The sequence below is a fragment of the Bos taurus genome, chromosome 17 (genome assembly GCF_002263795.3).
Source record: "Bos taurus isolate L1 Dominette 01449 registration number 42190680 breed Hereford chromosome 17, ARS-UCD2.0, whole genome shotgun sequence".
Lineage (NCBI taxonomy): Eukaryota > Metazoa > Chordata > Mammalia > Artiodactyla > Bovidae > Bos > Bos taurus.
The window spans coordinates 58248842-58263095 of NC_037344.1; the positions used below are offsets into that span (position 1 = coordinate 58248842).

Here is a 14254-nt window from a genome sequence, read left to right on the forward strand (position 1 = left end):
CTCCTTGGAAGAAAAGCTATGACAAACCTAGACAGCATATTAAAATGCAGAGACATGACTTTGCTGACAAAGATCCGTCTAGTCAAGGCTATGGTTTTTCCATTAGTCATGTATGGATGTGAGAGTTGGACCATAAAGAAAGTTGAGCGCTTTAGAATTGATACTTTTAAACTGTGGTGTTGGAGAAGACTCTTGAGAGTCCCTTGGACTGCAAGGAGATCAAACCAGTCCATCCTAAAGGAAATTAGTCCTGAACATTCATTGGAAGGACTGATGCTGAAGCTGAAGTGCCAATACTTTGGCCACTCGATACGAAGAACTGACTGATTGGAAAAGACCGTGATGCTTGGAAAGATTGAAGGCAGGAGAAGGGGATGACAGAGGAAGAGATGGCTGGATGGCATCACTGACTCAATAGGCATGAGTTTGAGTAAGCTCCAGGAGTTGGTGATGGACAGGGAAGCCTGGCATGCTGCAGTCCATGGGGTCACAAAGAGTTGGACACGACTGAGCGACTGAACTGAACTTATCCCATAAATCTATTTCAAGAACCTGCAATCTTGCCTTAATGCCCCCTCCCCCCACAATGATTCCTCATCACCTACAAATCCTTGGGGAAAATAAAATACAGAATCCCAAGTTTCGGGACTTTCCTCGTGGTCCAGTGGCTAAGACTCTGTCCTCCCAATGCAGGGGGCCCAGGTTCCATCCTTGGTCAGGGAACTAGATCCCATATACTGCTGCAACTAAGAGCTCGCAAGCCACAAAGAAGTTAGAAGATCCTGCATGCCGAAACTAAGACACGGCGCAGTCAAATTATTGTTTAAAAAAAAAAAACAAACCCCAAGTTTCCATTCACAAATTTGCCACAGTCTCCTAAATCAAATACCCAAGATTCCACTTTCAGATGCTTGCTTTCGAAGGGGCTTCAGCTTCTGTGTTGGCAGCAGGCCGTACATAACTATTCCCATACTGAATTCTGGAATAAAACGTTTGCATGTGGGATGCTTCTGAAATGACTGATTGAAATGCCTTTTTTACCCTCTGCTTAATACATCGCACTCCATTCCTAAGAAGGATTTTACCAAGAGTTTACAGTGTATGGGAGATTTTAAGTTGCACCCCCGGGCCGTTACATGACTGCACAGAAATGCACGCAAGAGCGCATCTCCTGCAGCACTTGCATTGGAAGCAGGCAGGTGCGCTTCGAATACAATGCCGTGGGCGTTTTTCATTCCTGCATGCAACGTTTAGCGCGAAACGCCCCAGGATTTCAAGGGCTGATTACTCTGACCATACTGGAGGGGGAAAAATAAAGTTTTCTTTTTACCTGCACAAACGATTCAGCAATCACAGCGGCATCATTCACGTCCTTCCAAGCCAATCACTCTCGCGGCCGGGAGAGCACCTGACTTCCGAGTGCTTCCGGCCTCTCCTCAGGTTTTTCTCTCAGGTCGCTAGGTCCGGCGCTAAGACCCGGGCAAAGCTCCATCGGCCGCACGCACACGATTGCCCACCCCCTTCCCGAGATTTAGCCAATAAGAGGCCGCCGCTGTCTAGGGACCAATGAGGAGGAGGCTGAATGAGGCCCGGAGGGTGACGCAAGAGGTGCAGAGGCGGTGCGTGGGGCGGGGTCACGTGGGAGGTGAGAGGTGGCTGACGGGAGCTGGCTGGGCTGAGGGCCGCGGGGCCGGCGCCCGCCGCGAGCCATGGGGCTGCCGGCCGTGTAGGGGCCATGCCGCCGGGGCCCCGGTCCTGCCCCGCTCCGCGCCGGGATGGTGAACCTGGCGGCTATGGTGTGGCGCCGGCTCCTGCGGAAGAGGTGGGTGCTCGCCCTGGTCTTCGGGCTCTCGCTGGTCTACTTCCTCACCAGCACCTTCAAGCAGGTCAGTGCTGCCCCGGGCTGCCCGGGTGAGGGAACCTGCCTCTGCAGCCGCGCTGCCCGAGGGTCCGGCGCGCCGGGGCTGAGACGGGAGAAGGGACCTGCCCCTTTGGCTGGGACAGAGCTGGGACTCGAGCCCGCTGTGATGGGCCTTTAACGCTCTTCTTTTCACCCTCAGGGCTTCCTACCTGCCAGGCTCAGCGCTTCCCACCTGCCGGTCCCAGGGCTGAGCGGGGCTGACACTTCTCCTTTCATCCTCACGGCGGTTCGGGGTGGGGATGCGGGGGTGTACTGTCCCTGTATTGTAGTGGGGGAACCTGGAGACTGGAAAAAGTGGAGATTCCTGGGCGATAAGTAGCCAAGCTGCGAGGCCAGCGCCGGTGTGCCTGGTTTTTATTTAATTTCGGGGCTCAGTGATCGCCAGGGAGACACTTCAGGATCCCCGCGGTTCCCTTCCTGTACAAAACAGGCTTGGGTGGAATTTTGTTTTCACCTCCCCACCCCCTGAGTTTTTCTTCTCTGTGCGAATTTCTGAGAGAACAGGCAGAGAGCTTTGGTGGGAAATGTTACCCAGAGCACGGGCAGGGTGTTTAGAAATTCGGTAGGAGCGTTTGGGTTTTTACAACGAATGAGCCTACTTCAGAGGGTAACCGGGACAACCCTGCTTTATGCTGTTGTTCTGATGGGAGTTAAAACAAGTCTCCTCTTTTCATTTTCAAGAGTCAAGTTCCTAAATAGAATGTATCAGTGAATAGAAAATTACTAATCAAGGGAGGGAATATATGTATACTTACGGCTGATTGACGTTGTACGGCAGAAATTAGCACAGTATTGTAAAGCAGTTATTTTCTAAGTTAAAAAAAAAAAAAAAACAGTAAAGGAGATGGTCACCCTAGTTTTAACAGGTTGGTGGGGAAGCTGTAAAAAGGGAAGTTAGAGAACTGTATCCCACCTTTTACCTGTGTTATAAGCTTCCTCTGGTGACTAGGATGTGTGGGTGACATTCCTGTGAACTCAGTGCTTCTTGGACATGTGTTTTCACAACTTCACAGACACCTTCTCATGGTCACATGCCGTCCCCTGTCTGTCCCACGGGTACCATGGTGAGCAGGGACTCAGCCCCCTGCCTCCCTCCCACTTGCTGTTGCTCACCTCTAGCACCATTGGTTTCAATACCAACTGTATGCTGTTGGCTATCCTAATTTCTAACTCCAGCCTCGGCTGATTCAGAAACCCCCAGGTTCTTCTGCCCAGTTGCCTGCTTGAGTCCCTTTTGAATGTATTGTCAGCTCCTCTTACTTGTCCAAAACCAAACTCCTGATTCTCCAGCACCTGCACTTCCTCTCCAGTCTTCCCAGGCTCACTAGTTACTGTTCCTCAGGTAGTCCGGCCATACATGCTTTCTGCTTTACTTTATCTCACTCCTCGCCTGCAAAACATTTCCTCTGCCTCCACAGCAGATCCCAAATCTGTTCTTCTCTCCCAATTGTCACCGTAGCCACCCTAGGGCAGCCTGCCTGGACCTCTGCAGGGGCCCACCCACAGGTCTCTGCTTTCTTTCTTGTCCTATAGTCTTTTCTCTACCAGCAGGAGGGGGTGATCATCTGAATAGAAAAAAAGATATAATTCTTCTTTGGGTCCCCATTGCATTTAGGTAAAACTCCAGGCTCAGTTCCAGGATCTCTGCATGGTGAGTCTTGTTGTTAATTCAGGTGAGGCTTACTGTTACTGCCCCAGGCCACACCAGGTGACACAGTCTCAGTGACTTCAGTTTCTTGTTCATAGTCGTACTTTATTTTTTTTGTGGTAGAAATCACTTACTGAGGATTTCTGGATCATTTATTTATCTGTCTCCCCTCACTTTCCCTTCTGGAACATCATTTTTTGGAGAACAGGGACTTTGTGTTGTTCATAGAATCCTAGTCTCTAGAATACTGCCAGACACTATCGTAGTTATTCAGATATTGGTTGAACAATCAAATCTTTATAATTGGGTGGCTTTCTTTCTTCCCAGTTTAGCACACTCCTACTGATTTTCCTTTATTGACTCAGATGCTGTCTACTGTGTTACTTTCCCTACAGTCTCCTTTTCTGAGGGGTGGGTATGGATGGGCATGCCATGAGGCTTGTGGGATCTTAGTTCCCTGACCAGGGATTGAACCCAGGCCCTTCGGTGAAAATGTGAAGTCCTAACCTCTGGACTACCAGGGAATTCTCACTACAACTACCTTTTACTCTGGTGTACATAGTTTTTTGGTTTTTTTTTTAATTTTTGATCTATGGCCACAATCATAGGGGTGTGTATGTGTCGGGGGGAGATGATTGTGAGTCCCTAAAACTGTTCACAACTGTTTTCGTTTTGTAGATTTTTTTGGATCTAATTACCCCATGGCCTAAAAAACATGTTAGCCATGATCTCTCTATTTCTGCCCATTAAGCCCTCGGCAACCACTAGTCAACTTTCTGTCTCCATGGATTCACTTATTCTGAACATTTCATATAAATGGAATCGTACTGTGTGTCTTCTGTGTCTGGCTTCTTCAATTAAAAGCCTGTGTTTTCAAGGCTCATCCATCTTGTAGCATGTATGAGTAGTTTATATCTGAATAATACTCTGCTGTAGACATCTACCACATTTTGTCAGATGGAGACTTGCCTTGTGTCTGAAAAAAGTGAAAGTAGTGCAAGTGTTAGTTGCTTAGTTGCAACTCTTTGCGACCCCATGAATTGTAGCACGCCAGGATCCTCTGTCCATGGAATCCTCAGGGCAGGAATGCTGACTTGTTTCTAGTTTTTGACTATTTGCCATGAACACTCAAGGTTTTGTTTGGAAATGGGTTTTCAGTTCTCTTGGGTATGGTCCTAGGAGTGGAATTGATGGGTCACTTGGTAACTCTGTTTAACTTTTTGAGGAACTGCCAGGCTGTTTTCCAAAGTGGCCATACCATTTGCAGTGAACTTTTAAGAAACTATACTTGTCAAGTTTTTGATGTACTATCAAAGATTATCCATAATTATCTGGAAAAACCACTAAAATATTCTTTCTACTTCCAACTGCACAACTGTATGAAATAGATTTTCTTCATAAACTTCAACCTGAACAATGTATTGCAATAGATTGGATGCAGAGGGAGTTGTGAGAATCCAGCTGTTTTCCATTGAGCCAGGCATTAAAAACATTTGCAGAAATGTAAAAACATTTTCTCATCTCACCAAATACATATCTTTGTTGTTCTTTTCTCACACGCACATGAAAAACTGTTAATATGTAACGGGCTCATTATTGTTATTTTTAAACAAATAGCTTATTTAAAATAAATGTTTTAAAAAGTTATATTTTAATTTCTAATATGATAACTATCAATAACCATAACCCTCAATGACCCACATATTGAAGTCCTGAATAATTTTTAAGAGTATAAAGGGTCCGTGGACTTTGGTGAGATGAACATCATCCCAATCTGACTGATGCTGTTACACACGTTGTGAGTTTGCTTGCCGGCTCTGTTCTCTGCTGCCGTTTTGGTCTTCGGCACTCCTGAGATCAGTGGCTTGAGGCGAGTGGGCTCCGTTTTGCCTAGACTCAGGCTCCATCTGTAACAGAGCTATTGGACAGGAAGGTGGGGTGGGAGTGGTTAGAATTAATTGAGAGGAGACTGAAAAACTCCAAAGCTTCATATGATCCTTAGCTCTGCTTCAGTGAGACTGAACTCTTGGAGCAGATGCAGCCATTTTTTGCCTAGAGAATAGTTGATTATTCTCTACAGCTTTGAATTCCTCTTTTCTTTGGTTTTCATGTTAATTAATGCTTTGGGGGATAGTTTAAATTGTAGGTATGGGAACACAAGAGAAATTAGTGACCTTGGTGGGGATGCCATTGGGGGAGAGGGCTGGGTGCCAAGTGACTTGGGCACACTGATTTAACAAATGTTTTAGGCAAAACCAACCGCACTAGGCAGTGTCTGCTAGATGATGGTGATACGTGGGGGGCAGAGCAGATGGAGTCTGACTTTCCAAGAGCCTGTATTCTGTAAGGGGTGAGGGGTAGAAGTGGCAAATGAGCAGGATTATTTCACACAACAACTAGTAACATAAAGAAAACAAAACAAGGTACTATGCTGGAGCAGCAAGGTGGGCCTAACTCTGGGGCGTTTGAGCTGAGATGAAAGAAATCCCAGTCTTGGAGGCAGAAGGGTCCTTAGAGGTCCTCTCATGTCAATAACTGTTCTCATAGTTGTTCAAGTAGTGCACTTCTGAAAGTGTCAGGGCTATTTGCATAACTACTTGAGAATATGTGAACATCATCATCTTTTAAGTAGTTAAGTATGTAAATTGGTTTCAAGTTAGACACTGTCTAAAGTGTAATAAATCATAAGAGACAGTTGCTAATCTGTGTTTTTCTTCTGTTTTTTTTTTTTTACTGATCACGAAAGTACATATACCTTTCAGAGTTTGTAAAGTGCTGCATAGGCTAGACAAGGAAAACAGTTAACTTTAATCTCAGCAACCAGAGGGATTCACTGATGATATTTGGGCATATTTTCTTTCTTCATTTTCATATTTTAAACATATAGTTGGGGCATACTCTTTTTTCGCTTAACATGTATGCATTTTCCCCATCTTTAAAAGCTTTAAGTATAAATTTTTTATAACTAAAATTTTCCATGATCAGGTTATATTTATTTGTGATTCCCCAAATATTGGACATTCGGGATTCCCTCTGGCCTTTATCTCCCTTTTTTTCTTTTACTTTTGAGAATCATAAGTGACTCTTTTAATGACAGCGCCTTATGCTTAGGTGCCTTACTGCTTACATGGGACACGTATCTGATTTGACCCTTAGGCTAGCTCCTGAAAAATAGGACAGTTATTAATATGTGTGCTCATGTGCTCTGGCACTCAGTTGTGTCTGACTCTCTGCTACCCCATGGACTGTAGCCCACCAGGCTCCTTTGTCCTTGGAATTTTCCAGGTAAGAATATTGGAGCAGGTTGCCATTTCCTACTCCAGAGGAGCTTCCCAACCCAGGGATCAAAACTCATGTCTTTTGTGTCTCCTGCATTGGAAGGCGGACTCTTTACCTCTGTGCCACCTGGGAAGCCCCAGTTATTAATATACCCCCTTTTAAATCAGAGGTTAAGTAATATACGTTAGTAATAAAACATTTCTATTGTTGCTTGTAGTTTATGAAAATTCTGGAGGCGCTTTGAGAATAGAGAACCCAGCTACCTTTGTTTCTGTATCCTTAACACATTGTAAGAACTTGGTACCTTTGGATGGATCTGAAATGAGAAAATACATATTGGGAGGGGATGTTTAAAATTGAGACAGCCTGTTAGGGTAGGTGGACCAGCTGGGGAAAGGCTTGTTCAGTGAAGGAATCCCTTCAGTGCCCCTTCACCACATCTTTGTAAAAGTGGACCTTTGGAAAAACAACTGTGTGCTAATTCATTACACTTGTCATTATGTCCTACACACTGTCTTGTACAGTCTTTTCTGGTTGTACAACGCTGACCCAGTCCTTTTGGCAAGGTTGTGAATATTCAGGTTTGAAAACAATCTCAAATGCTGGGAGCATTGCCTTTCTGTTTACCAGGATCATAGTAATGTGGAAGAGGTCCTTCTGGAATGCCCTTGTCCGTGAACGCTTGTTTTCTTTCAGGAGGAATAACAGGAAAGTTTGAGAGTAATTTGAAGAGCACTTTCAACCTTGCTATACTGTAAATCCAGTTTACTGTACTTTGACCAGCCTCTTAAGTCTTTATGGCTATTAATTTATCTAGGGTAGCATTTTAGTGCAGTTTAGCTTGCACATAGCTTGATTATCTCGTTAACTGATACAGCCCCAACAGAGCAGAGGAGCATGCATTTACAGGTGGTTAAGCAGTGTGCACCTAAGTGATTTGTCCATATTCCCAAGGCTTCTGCATTTAGCTCCCATTCTTCCCCCAACCAAGTAATACTGATGTTGTTTTTGTATAACCCTTCTTGTTCATGCTGATGCTAGTTCAAAAGAAAAAAAAAGAGAGGGGAAAGTGAAAGTAGCTCAGTCATATCTGACTCGTGACTCCACGGACTATACAGTCCATGGAATTCTCCAGGCCGGCATACTAGAGTGGGTAGCTGTTCCCTTCTCCAGGGAATCTTCCCAACCCAAGGATTGAATCTAGTTCTCCCACATTGCAGGCAGATTCTTTACCAGCTGAGCCACCAGGGAAGTCCAAGTATACTGGAGTGGATAGCCTATCCCTTCTCCAGGGGATCTTCCCAACCCAGAAATTGAACCGGGGTCTCGTGCATTGCAGGTGGATTATTTACCAGCTGGGAGAATAGAAATTAAAGCCACCTGGCAGGACTGTTTTACCTTTAGTAAATTAAGGAACAAAATTCAGTACTGCTGTGGCACAGTGCTATTTAAATGCTGGTAATGTTATAAGTGGCATATATAACTTTTGGAAAATTATCTAGCACTGTGCAAAGAACTGATTCATTCAGTCAGGTCAGAAGACCCTGATGCTGGGAACGATTGAAGGCAAGAGAAGAAGGAGGTGACAGAGGATGAGATGGCTGGATGGCATCAGCAACACAATGGACACGAGTTTGAGTAGGTTCCGGGAGTTGGTGATGAACAGGGAAGCCTGGTGTGCTGCACGCAGTCCATGGGATGGGGTCACAAAGAGTCAGACACGACTGACTGAAATGAATTATAGCATTGACTCTACTTCTAATAATAATTCCTACCATAAATGATGCAAGAGAATAAGCAAAAGGTCTCCATTTTTATTGCAGTGCTGTTTATGATAACAAAAACCTGGGGCAGGCTGAAACATTGATCTGTAGAGGATGTGTTTACTAAATTACAGCATATCAACATGATGGATTATTATATAGCCTTGAAAATGATTATCAAGATAATGTAGGTACTTGAATCGTTTACCATCCAATTAGTGTCAAGAGGAGGTGAATGTGAAGCATCCTAATTTGTAGTATAAATGCTGGGGTCAAAGGCTAGAAGTTAATATGCAGAAATGGCTACAGCTTTATTTAAGTAATGGGATTGTGGGATATTTATGTCTTTCAGATTGGTAATCATGGTTTTTTTAAATAATAAACTTAATTTGGAATAATTATGGGTTTACAGAGAAGTTTCAAGGGTAGAGTTCCTATAGATTCCTCACTAGTGTCGCCTATTGTTAATCATGTTTTTAATAACTTATCATTTTACTTTAAATTAAAAATGAAACTTTTCCAAAGATGAAAGATGTTAATAATCACCAGTCCTTTCCATGTTAATGGTCTGTAGTGTATCTTTCCATGCCTTTATCTCAGCTCTTACAAACTTGTATGTATACATTAATACAGTTATTATTTTAATACAACATGTGGTAATATGCACATTATTCTGTAACTTGTTTTTTAGCTTAATGTACTAAGGACATCAGTGATCTGCAACCCTGTTATTAATATCATCTGAGTGCTTTGAAAAAATAATGACTTCCAGGTCCCACCCACAGAGGTTTTTACTCAGTCTGGAGTTGGACTCAGGAATCAGAATTTAAGTGTCCTATATAATCTAATGTGCAAGTCATGTTTAAGGACTCCTACTGTAAGTAAATACACATCAGTCATGTCTATTTTTTTTTTGGTAATAGCCATAGCTATCCATGTTTATTCAGTCATTTCTTTGTGGTTGGGGTTCCTGGTTTGTTTGTTTTTTCTATCACATAAACAGTCCTATAGTGGACATCCTAATACACCCTTACACATTGGTACTTTCTAAAGGCTAGGTTTCAAAAATGTGTTTGCTGTGCCAAAGTATATGTGGATATGCATGTTGTAAATATTAAATAACTCTTCCCAGAAAAATAACTCTTTTCTGTTGTCTTAAAGTATAACCTTTGTCATCAGCCTTCAAGCTTAGTCCCTTTTGCTCAATGACACATGACAGGTCATTCTCAATGGCAGAAGCCACAGAGCTCTATTAAAATGGTAGAATGGTTCAATTATCCTCTGTCCGTGGGACTTCCCTGGCAAGAATACTGGAGTGGGTTGTCATTCCCTTCTCCAGGGAATCTTCTCAACTCAGGGATTGAACCCTGTGTTGCAGGCAGATTCTTCACTGAGCCACTAGGGACCCGTATATACACACCCGTATACACAGCGTCTCTCAGAGGGAGTCTTATCCTTGTTTTGTTTTCCAACAATAGATAGATTGAGTAATTCAGAAGGTGGCTGTCTCCTGAATCAGAAGATGGCATGGTCTGTGTTTTGGCTCTTGGGCACCTTACTTAGTTTGTCTTAAGAGTATAACAAGGCAGTTTGGAAAGTCTAACTGCGGCGTGGGGGCTAGGAGAAAAGGTCTAAGCTCTTGCCTCTAGAGAAGCTCTTCACTTTGTGTGTCCAGGTAAAGGCTGTCTGACGTGGGTGTCTTTTGTAAAGAAAGATATATATTCTAAGGGTCACATTGCTTGCTTGCTAAGTTGCTTCAGTCATGTTCGACTCTTTACAACCCAGTGGACTGTAGCCCACCAGGTTCCTCTGTTCATGGGATTCTCCAGGCAAGAATACTGGAGTCGGTTGCCGTGCACTCCTCCAGGGGCTCTTCCTGACCCAGGGATCAAACCTGCGTGTCTTACGTCTGTTGCATTCGCAGGCAGGTTGTTTACCACTGGCGCAGCCTGGGAGGCCCCAAGGGTCATGTACTCAGTATTTTTTCATAGAAAAAAGTTACAAGTTTCCATGCTCTTGCACCTAAAATCAAGCTCTTAATTCAGTGTTCCCATTAGTTTACCACTGTTCCTCACTGCAGATTCAAGTAACCTTGTTACCTGTGATATGTTCCAGTATTGTCTGAAATGACAGTTGGAAAGTTTCTCTGAAGTTTCCTCTTTTAAAAATGTATTCAGATTTTACATTCTATTCCCCAATGTAAATGTTTACTTTAGCATAAAAAATGTTTTAAATGATTTGCTGTCAGAAAGTTCAAAACTCTTCCCCTCCAAATTTTTTTAAGAAATTAATGCTTTTGTACACATTTATAATGTGTACTTAATCCAGGGGCATTTATGTAAATATTGAAGCATAGCCCTAATTTATTACTTCTTCCTTCAGGTTTACTTTGCATTTTTTAAAAAATGACTTTGGCCCAGACTTTTCTTATACCAAGTGAGGTTTCCTGTTGTGCAAGCTTTTTTATATTGTTTTTGTCCTGTTACTGTAGTTTATATGAAAAATTGGTGAAAATGCAAGAAACTATAGTTTAACCTTCTCATTTATGGTCTCTTTGTAGGAAGAAAGGGCAGTGAGAGATCGGAATCTCCTCCAGGTCCAAGATCACGATCAACCCATCCCATGGAAAGTACAGTTTAATTTGGGCAATAGTAGTCGGCCCAGCAACCAGTGCCGTAACTCCATTCAGGGGAAACACCTCATCACAGATGAACTGGGTAAGGCTGGCTCCCTTCCTCTCCTGCAGTCTGGTGCCGCTTTTCCTTAATGTCGACTATCCAAATGGTGGTCAGAATTCCTCAGTAGTTTTGTGGGTTTTTTTCCTTTTTCAGCTGGTGGTTTGCAAATAATCTGGTTTGTTTTACAAGAGTAAATTTTGCTCTCAGTCTCAGAACAAATGAATTATAAATCTAACAGTGCTGAAATTGATAACAGTAACCTTGAATTAGAGTCTTCATTGATACATGATGAAGCTCAACAAAATGAAGACAGGTACTGTCTTTAAAATGAGACTACAGTGCATATGTGTGTGTGTTTTAAAGTTTGCAACCCCAGTAAAATAATTAAGAAAAAAAAACTTTTCCTAAAAGATCTCAAAGGTGTCAGAGCATATGAGGTTATTTGGGATTAAAGGAAAGAATCAGGAAAACTAAACAGTGTTGAGCTCTGTTTTTAGGATTACATTGAAAAAGCAGATTAAATTGCAAATAACATGTGTTTTGTTTTAATAGAGTAAAGTTCAGTTAAGGGAAGCTACTTCCACAATATGACCCAGCTAGTTAGGCAGGGGTAGACCTAGGACTAAGACCAGGACTGAAGTTGGAATTCAGTGTTTTTTTCTTACAGACTTTAGTTTGTATGATATCCAGCGAGAAAGCTTGAAATCTTATGCCTTGACTTTATTATTTAATATTAGGTTATAAATGACAGTTTGTCTTTTCCTTTGGTCATAGCTAGCAAAAGAATGATTTCCCTCTGATTAATTCAAATGAGACAAAGACTCTCAGATTTCTTAAGTAAAAAGTTCCAAGAACTAATCAATAAAAATCCAAGAACGATATGTTTTATATTAGCTCCATGAATACACAAGAGGAGATAAAAAGTGTAATAAAGAAAACTTGCAGGAAATTTTTGCGTTTTAGCGAGCAGATGCCACCAACATGAGTGTTGCCAGAGTTATACCTTATTCAGTAAGACAACCAATAGAGTTAGAAACTTTGCAAAGGTTATAAGTTGGTTTCCCAGTCAGGAGCAGCGCACTCTGAGATTGTGATCTCACAGGACTCCTTGTTGGAAATAATGTCTGTAAGAGTGCACTTCTCCAGATGCAAAAGGAGAAATCTTGATAGGCTTTCTTTCACCAGAAGTTACAAAGATCTGGTTTCAAAGCTAAATATTGACAGATTGTACTGGGGAAAAATAGAAGACCTAAGATGCCAACACTTACAACATGGAAAAGAGAAAAGGGCAGAAAGATCATTTCCACAAGGGTAATATTTTACATCTTTCTGACAGATTTCATGATAAGATGCTCTGTATCATTTGGGGCAGAATTTTAAGGAACATGCTGGCTTATTTGGATTTTTAATTTGTAATTCCTATGAAGGTCATGAGTAAGAATAGTTAGGAAGAATCCCAGAAACATTGAATGTGGCATTAGGATCATCCTCTCTTATTTTAGAAGACAAAACCACATAGTTAAAACTACCACAGCAACGACAAGAAGCACCAGCACCCAGATAAGTGGGATCGGCTTCTCAGAGGCCTCAGTTTCCCTAGTATGGAGTGAGGGCCCTTCTTGCCTCTTCCATTGTTATTTTACTGGTGCCTCCTGCATTTGCACAGACTTTGTTTTCCAGAATGGTTTCTGAAAACACCCTCTTGCTTCACGAGGTCTCATTCTCTGAGGATTATGAAACTGGGCATTTGGAATGGAAGGATGTGAGGACAGCTGCTCTGCACCTGTGTGCACCTGTGGGCATGGGCCGGCACCGGGGAGTTTGCCCGTGGGCCAGGCGGTGTCCCTCATGGACTTAGGCTTATATTTTTCTGTCCCACTCCCGGAAGGGTGTAGAGAATTGTTTTTAGCAGCTATGAAAAATAAGTTCACCTTTGTGAGGAGATTCTTTTCTTAAAGTTGAATATGAATGCATGAACTGAGTTGGAGGGGGTGTATTTAGATGATGAGTGGAGGAAATTAGGATTTTTATTCCTTTGGTCTTATCGAGTATTGGCATTCCCTAATGCTGAGGGCTAATTGAATCCCTTCTCTGTATACTTAAAAACAGCCTAAATCAGTTTCTAAAGGTTAGATGTGAAATGGCAAGTATATGAAAGGTATTTATAAAAAGTGTGTGTTAAGTTTTTTTTTGTTTGTTTTGGTTTTTTGTTTCGTTTTTAATCTAGGAGGATCTCATTTTCAGGAATGAACGCCTTGTATTTTTTCCTCTCTTCAGATTTTTGTTCGAAAAAGCATGAATTTTTCTCCAGCATAGATGAAAAATTGGCTTGTATAGGTTAGAACAGGCCTTTGTTTCCCTGAGTACTGGAGTGGGGTGCCATTGCCTTCTCCATATAAAAAGTGTGTGTGAAGTTTTTTTTGTTCGTATATAGCCTAGGCTATATACATCCTAATCCACCTAAATGACCTTTTAGTCTGCGGTCATTTAATCATCACATGGCATTTGTTTCCCTGAAGAGAGGAAAAAAAACAAGGTGTTCATTCCTGAAAATGAGATCCTCCTAGATTAGAAACAAAACAAAACAAAAACTTCACACACACTTTTTATATGGAGAAGGCAATGGCACCCCACTCTAGTACTCTTGCCTGGAAAATCCCATGGACAGAGGAGCCTGGTGGGCTGCAGTCCATGGGGTCGCTAAGAGTCGGACATGACTGAGCGACTTCACTTTCACTTTTCACTTTCATGCATTGGAGAAGGAAATGACAACCCACTCCAGTGTTCTTGCCTGGAGAATCCCAGGGATGGGGGAGCCTGGTGGGCTGCCATCTATAGGGTCGCACAGAGTTGTTCACAACTGAAGTGACTTAGCAGCAGCAGCCTACTTATAAAATAGGAGTCTGTGTTTCCTATAAACTGCTGCATGCAGGTAGCAAGCTCTGATTGGACACCGTCTGATTCC

The 14254-nt window shown here is 42.6% G+C and overlaps 2 protein-coding genes across 6 annotated transcripts in view; one reads left to right on the forward strand and one right to left on the reverse strand.

Annotated features, from left to right (window-relative positions):
* RNFT2 (ring finger protein, transmembrane 2) overlaps nucleotides 1-1471 on the reverse strand; it is a 62129-nt gene extending 60658 nt beyond the window's left edge. For both annotated transcript variants that reach the window (XM_059876180.1, XM_005217950.4), the window contains exon 1: nucleotides 1331-1471. The gene's annotated coding sequence lies outside the window, so the exon portion shown is untranslated. The remainder of the gene's footprint in view (nucleotides 1-1330) is intronic.
* Nucleotides 1472-1640: 169 nt separating this feature from the next.
* Nucleotides 1641-14254, forward strand: part of SPRING1 (SREBF pathway regulator in golgi 1) — a 118752-nt gene continuing 106138 nt past the window's right edge. Inside the window, exons 1-3 of one of the 4 annotated variants that reach the window (XM_010813956.4) lie at nucleotides 1798-1886; nucleotides 9303-9488; nucleotides 11172-11328. In XM_010813956.4, the coding sequence (XP_010812258.1) occupies nucleotides 9459-9488; nucleotides 11172-11328 (187 nt within the window). In that variant the 5' untranslated portion in view covers nucleotides 1798-1886; nucleotides 9303-9458. 4 annotated transcript variants of the gene reach the window in all.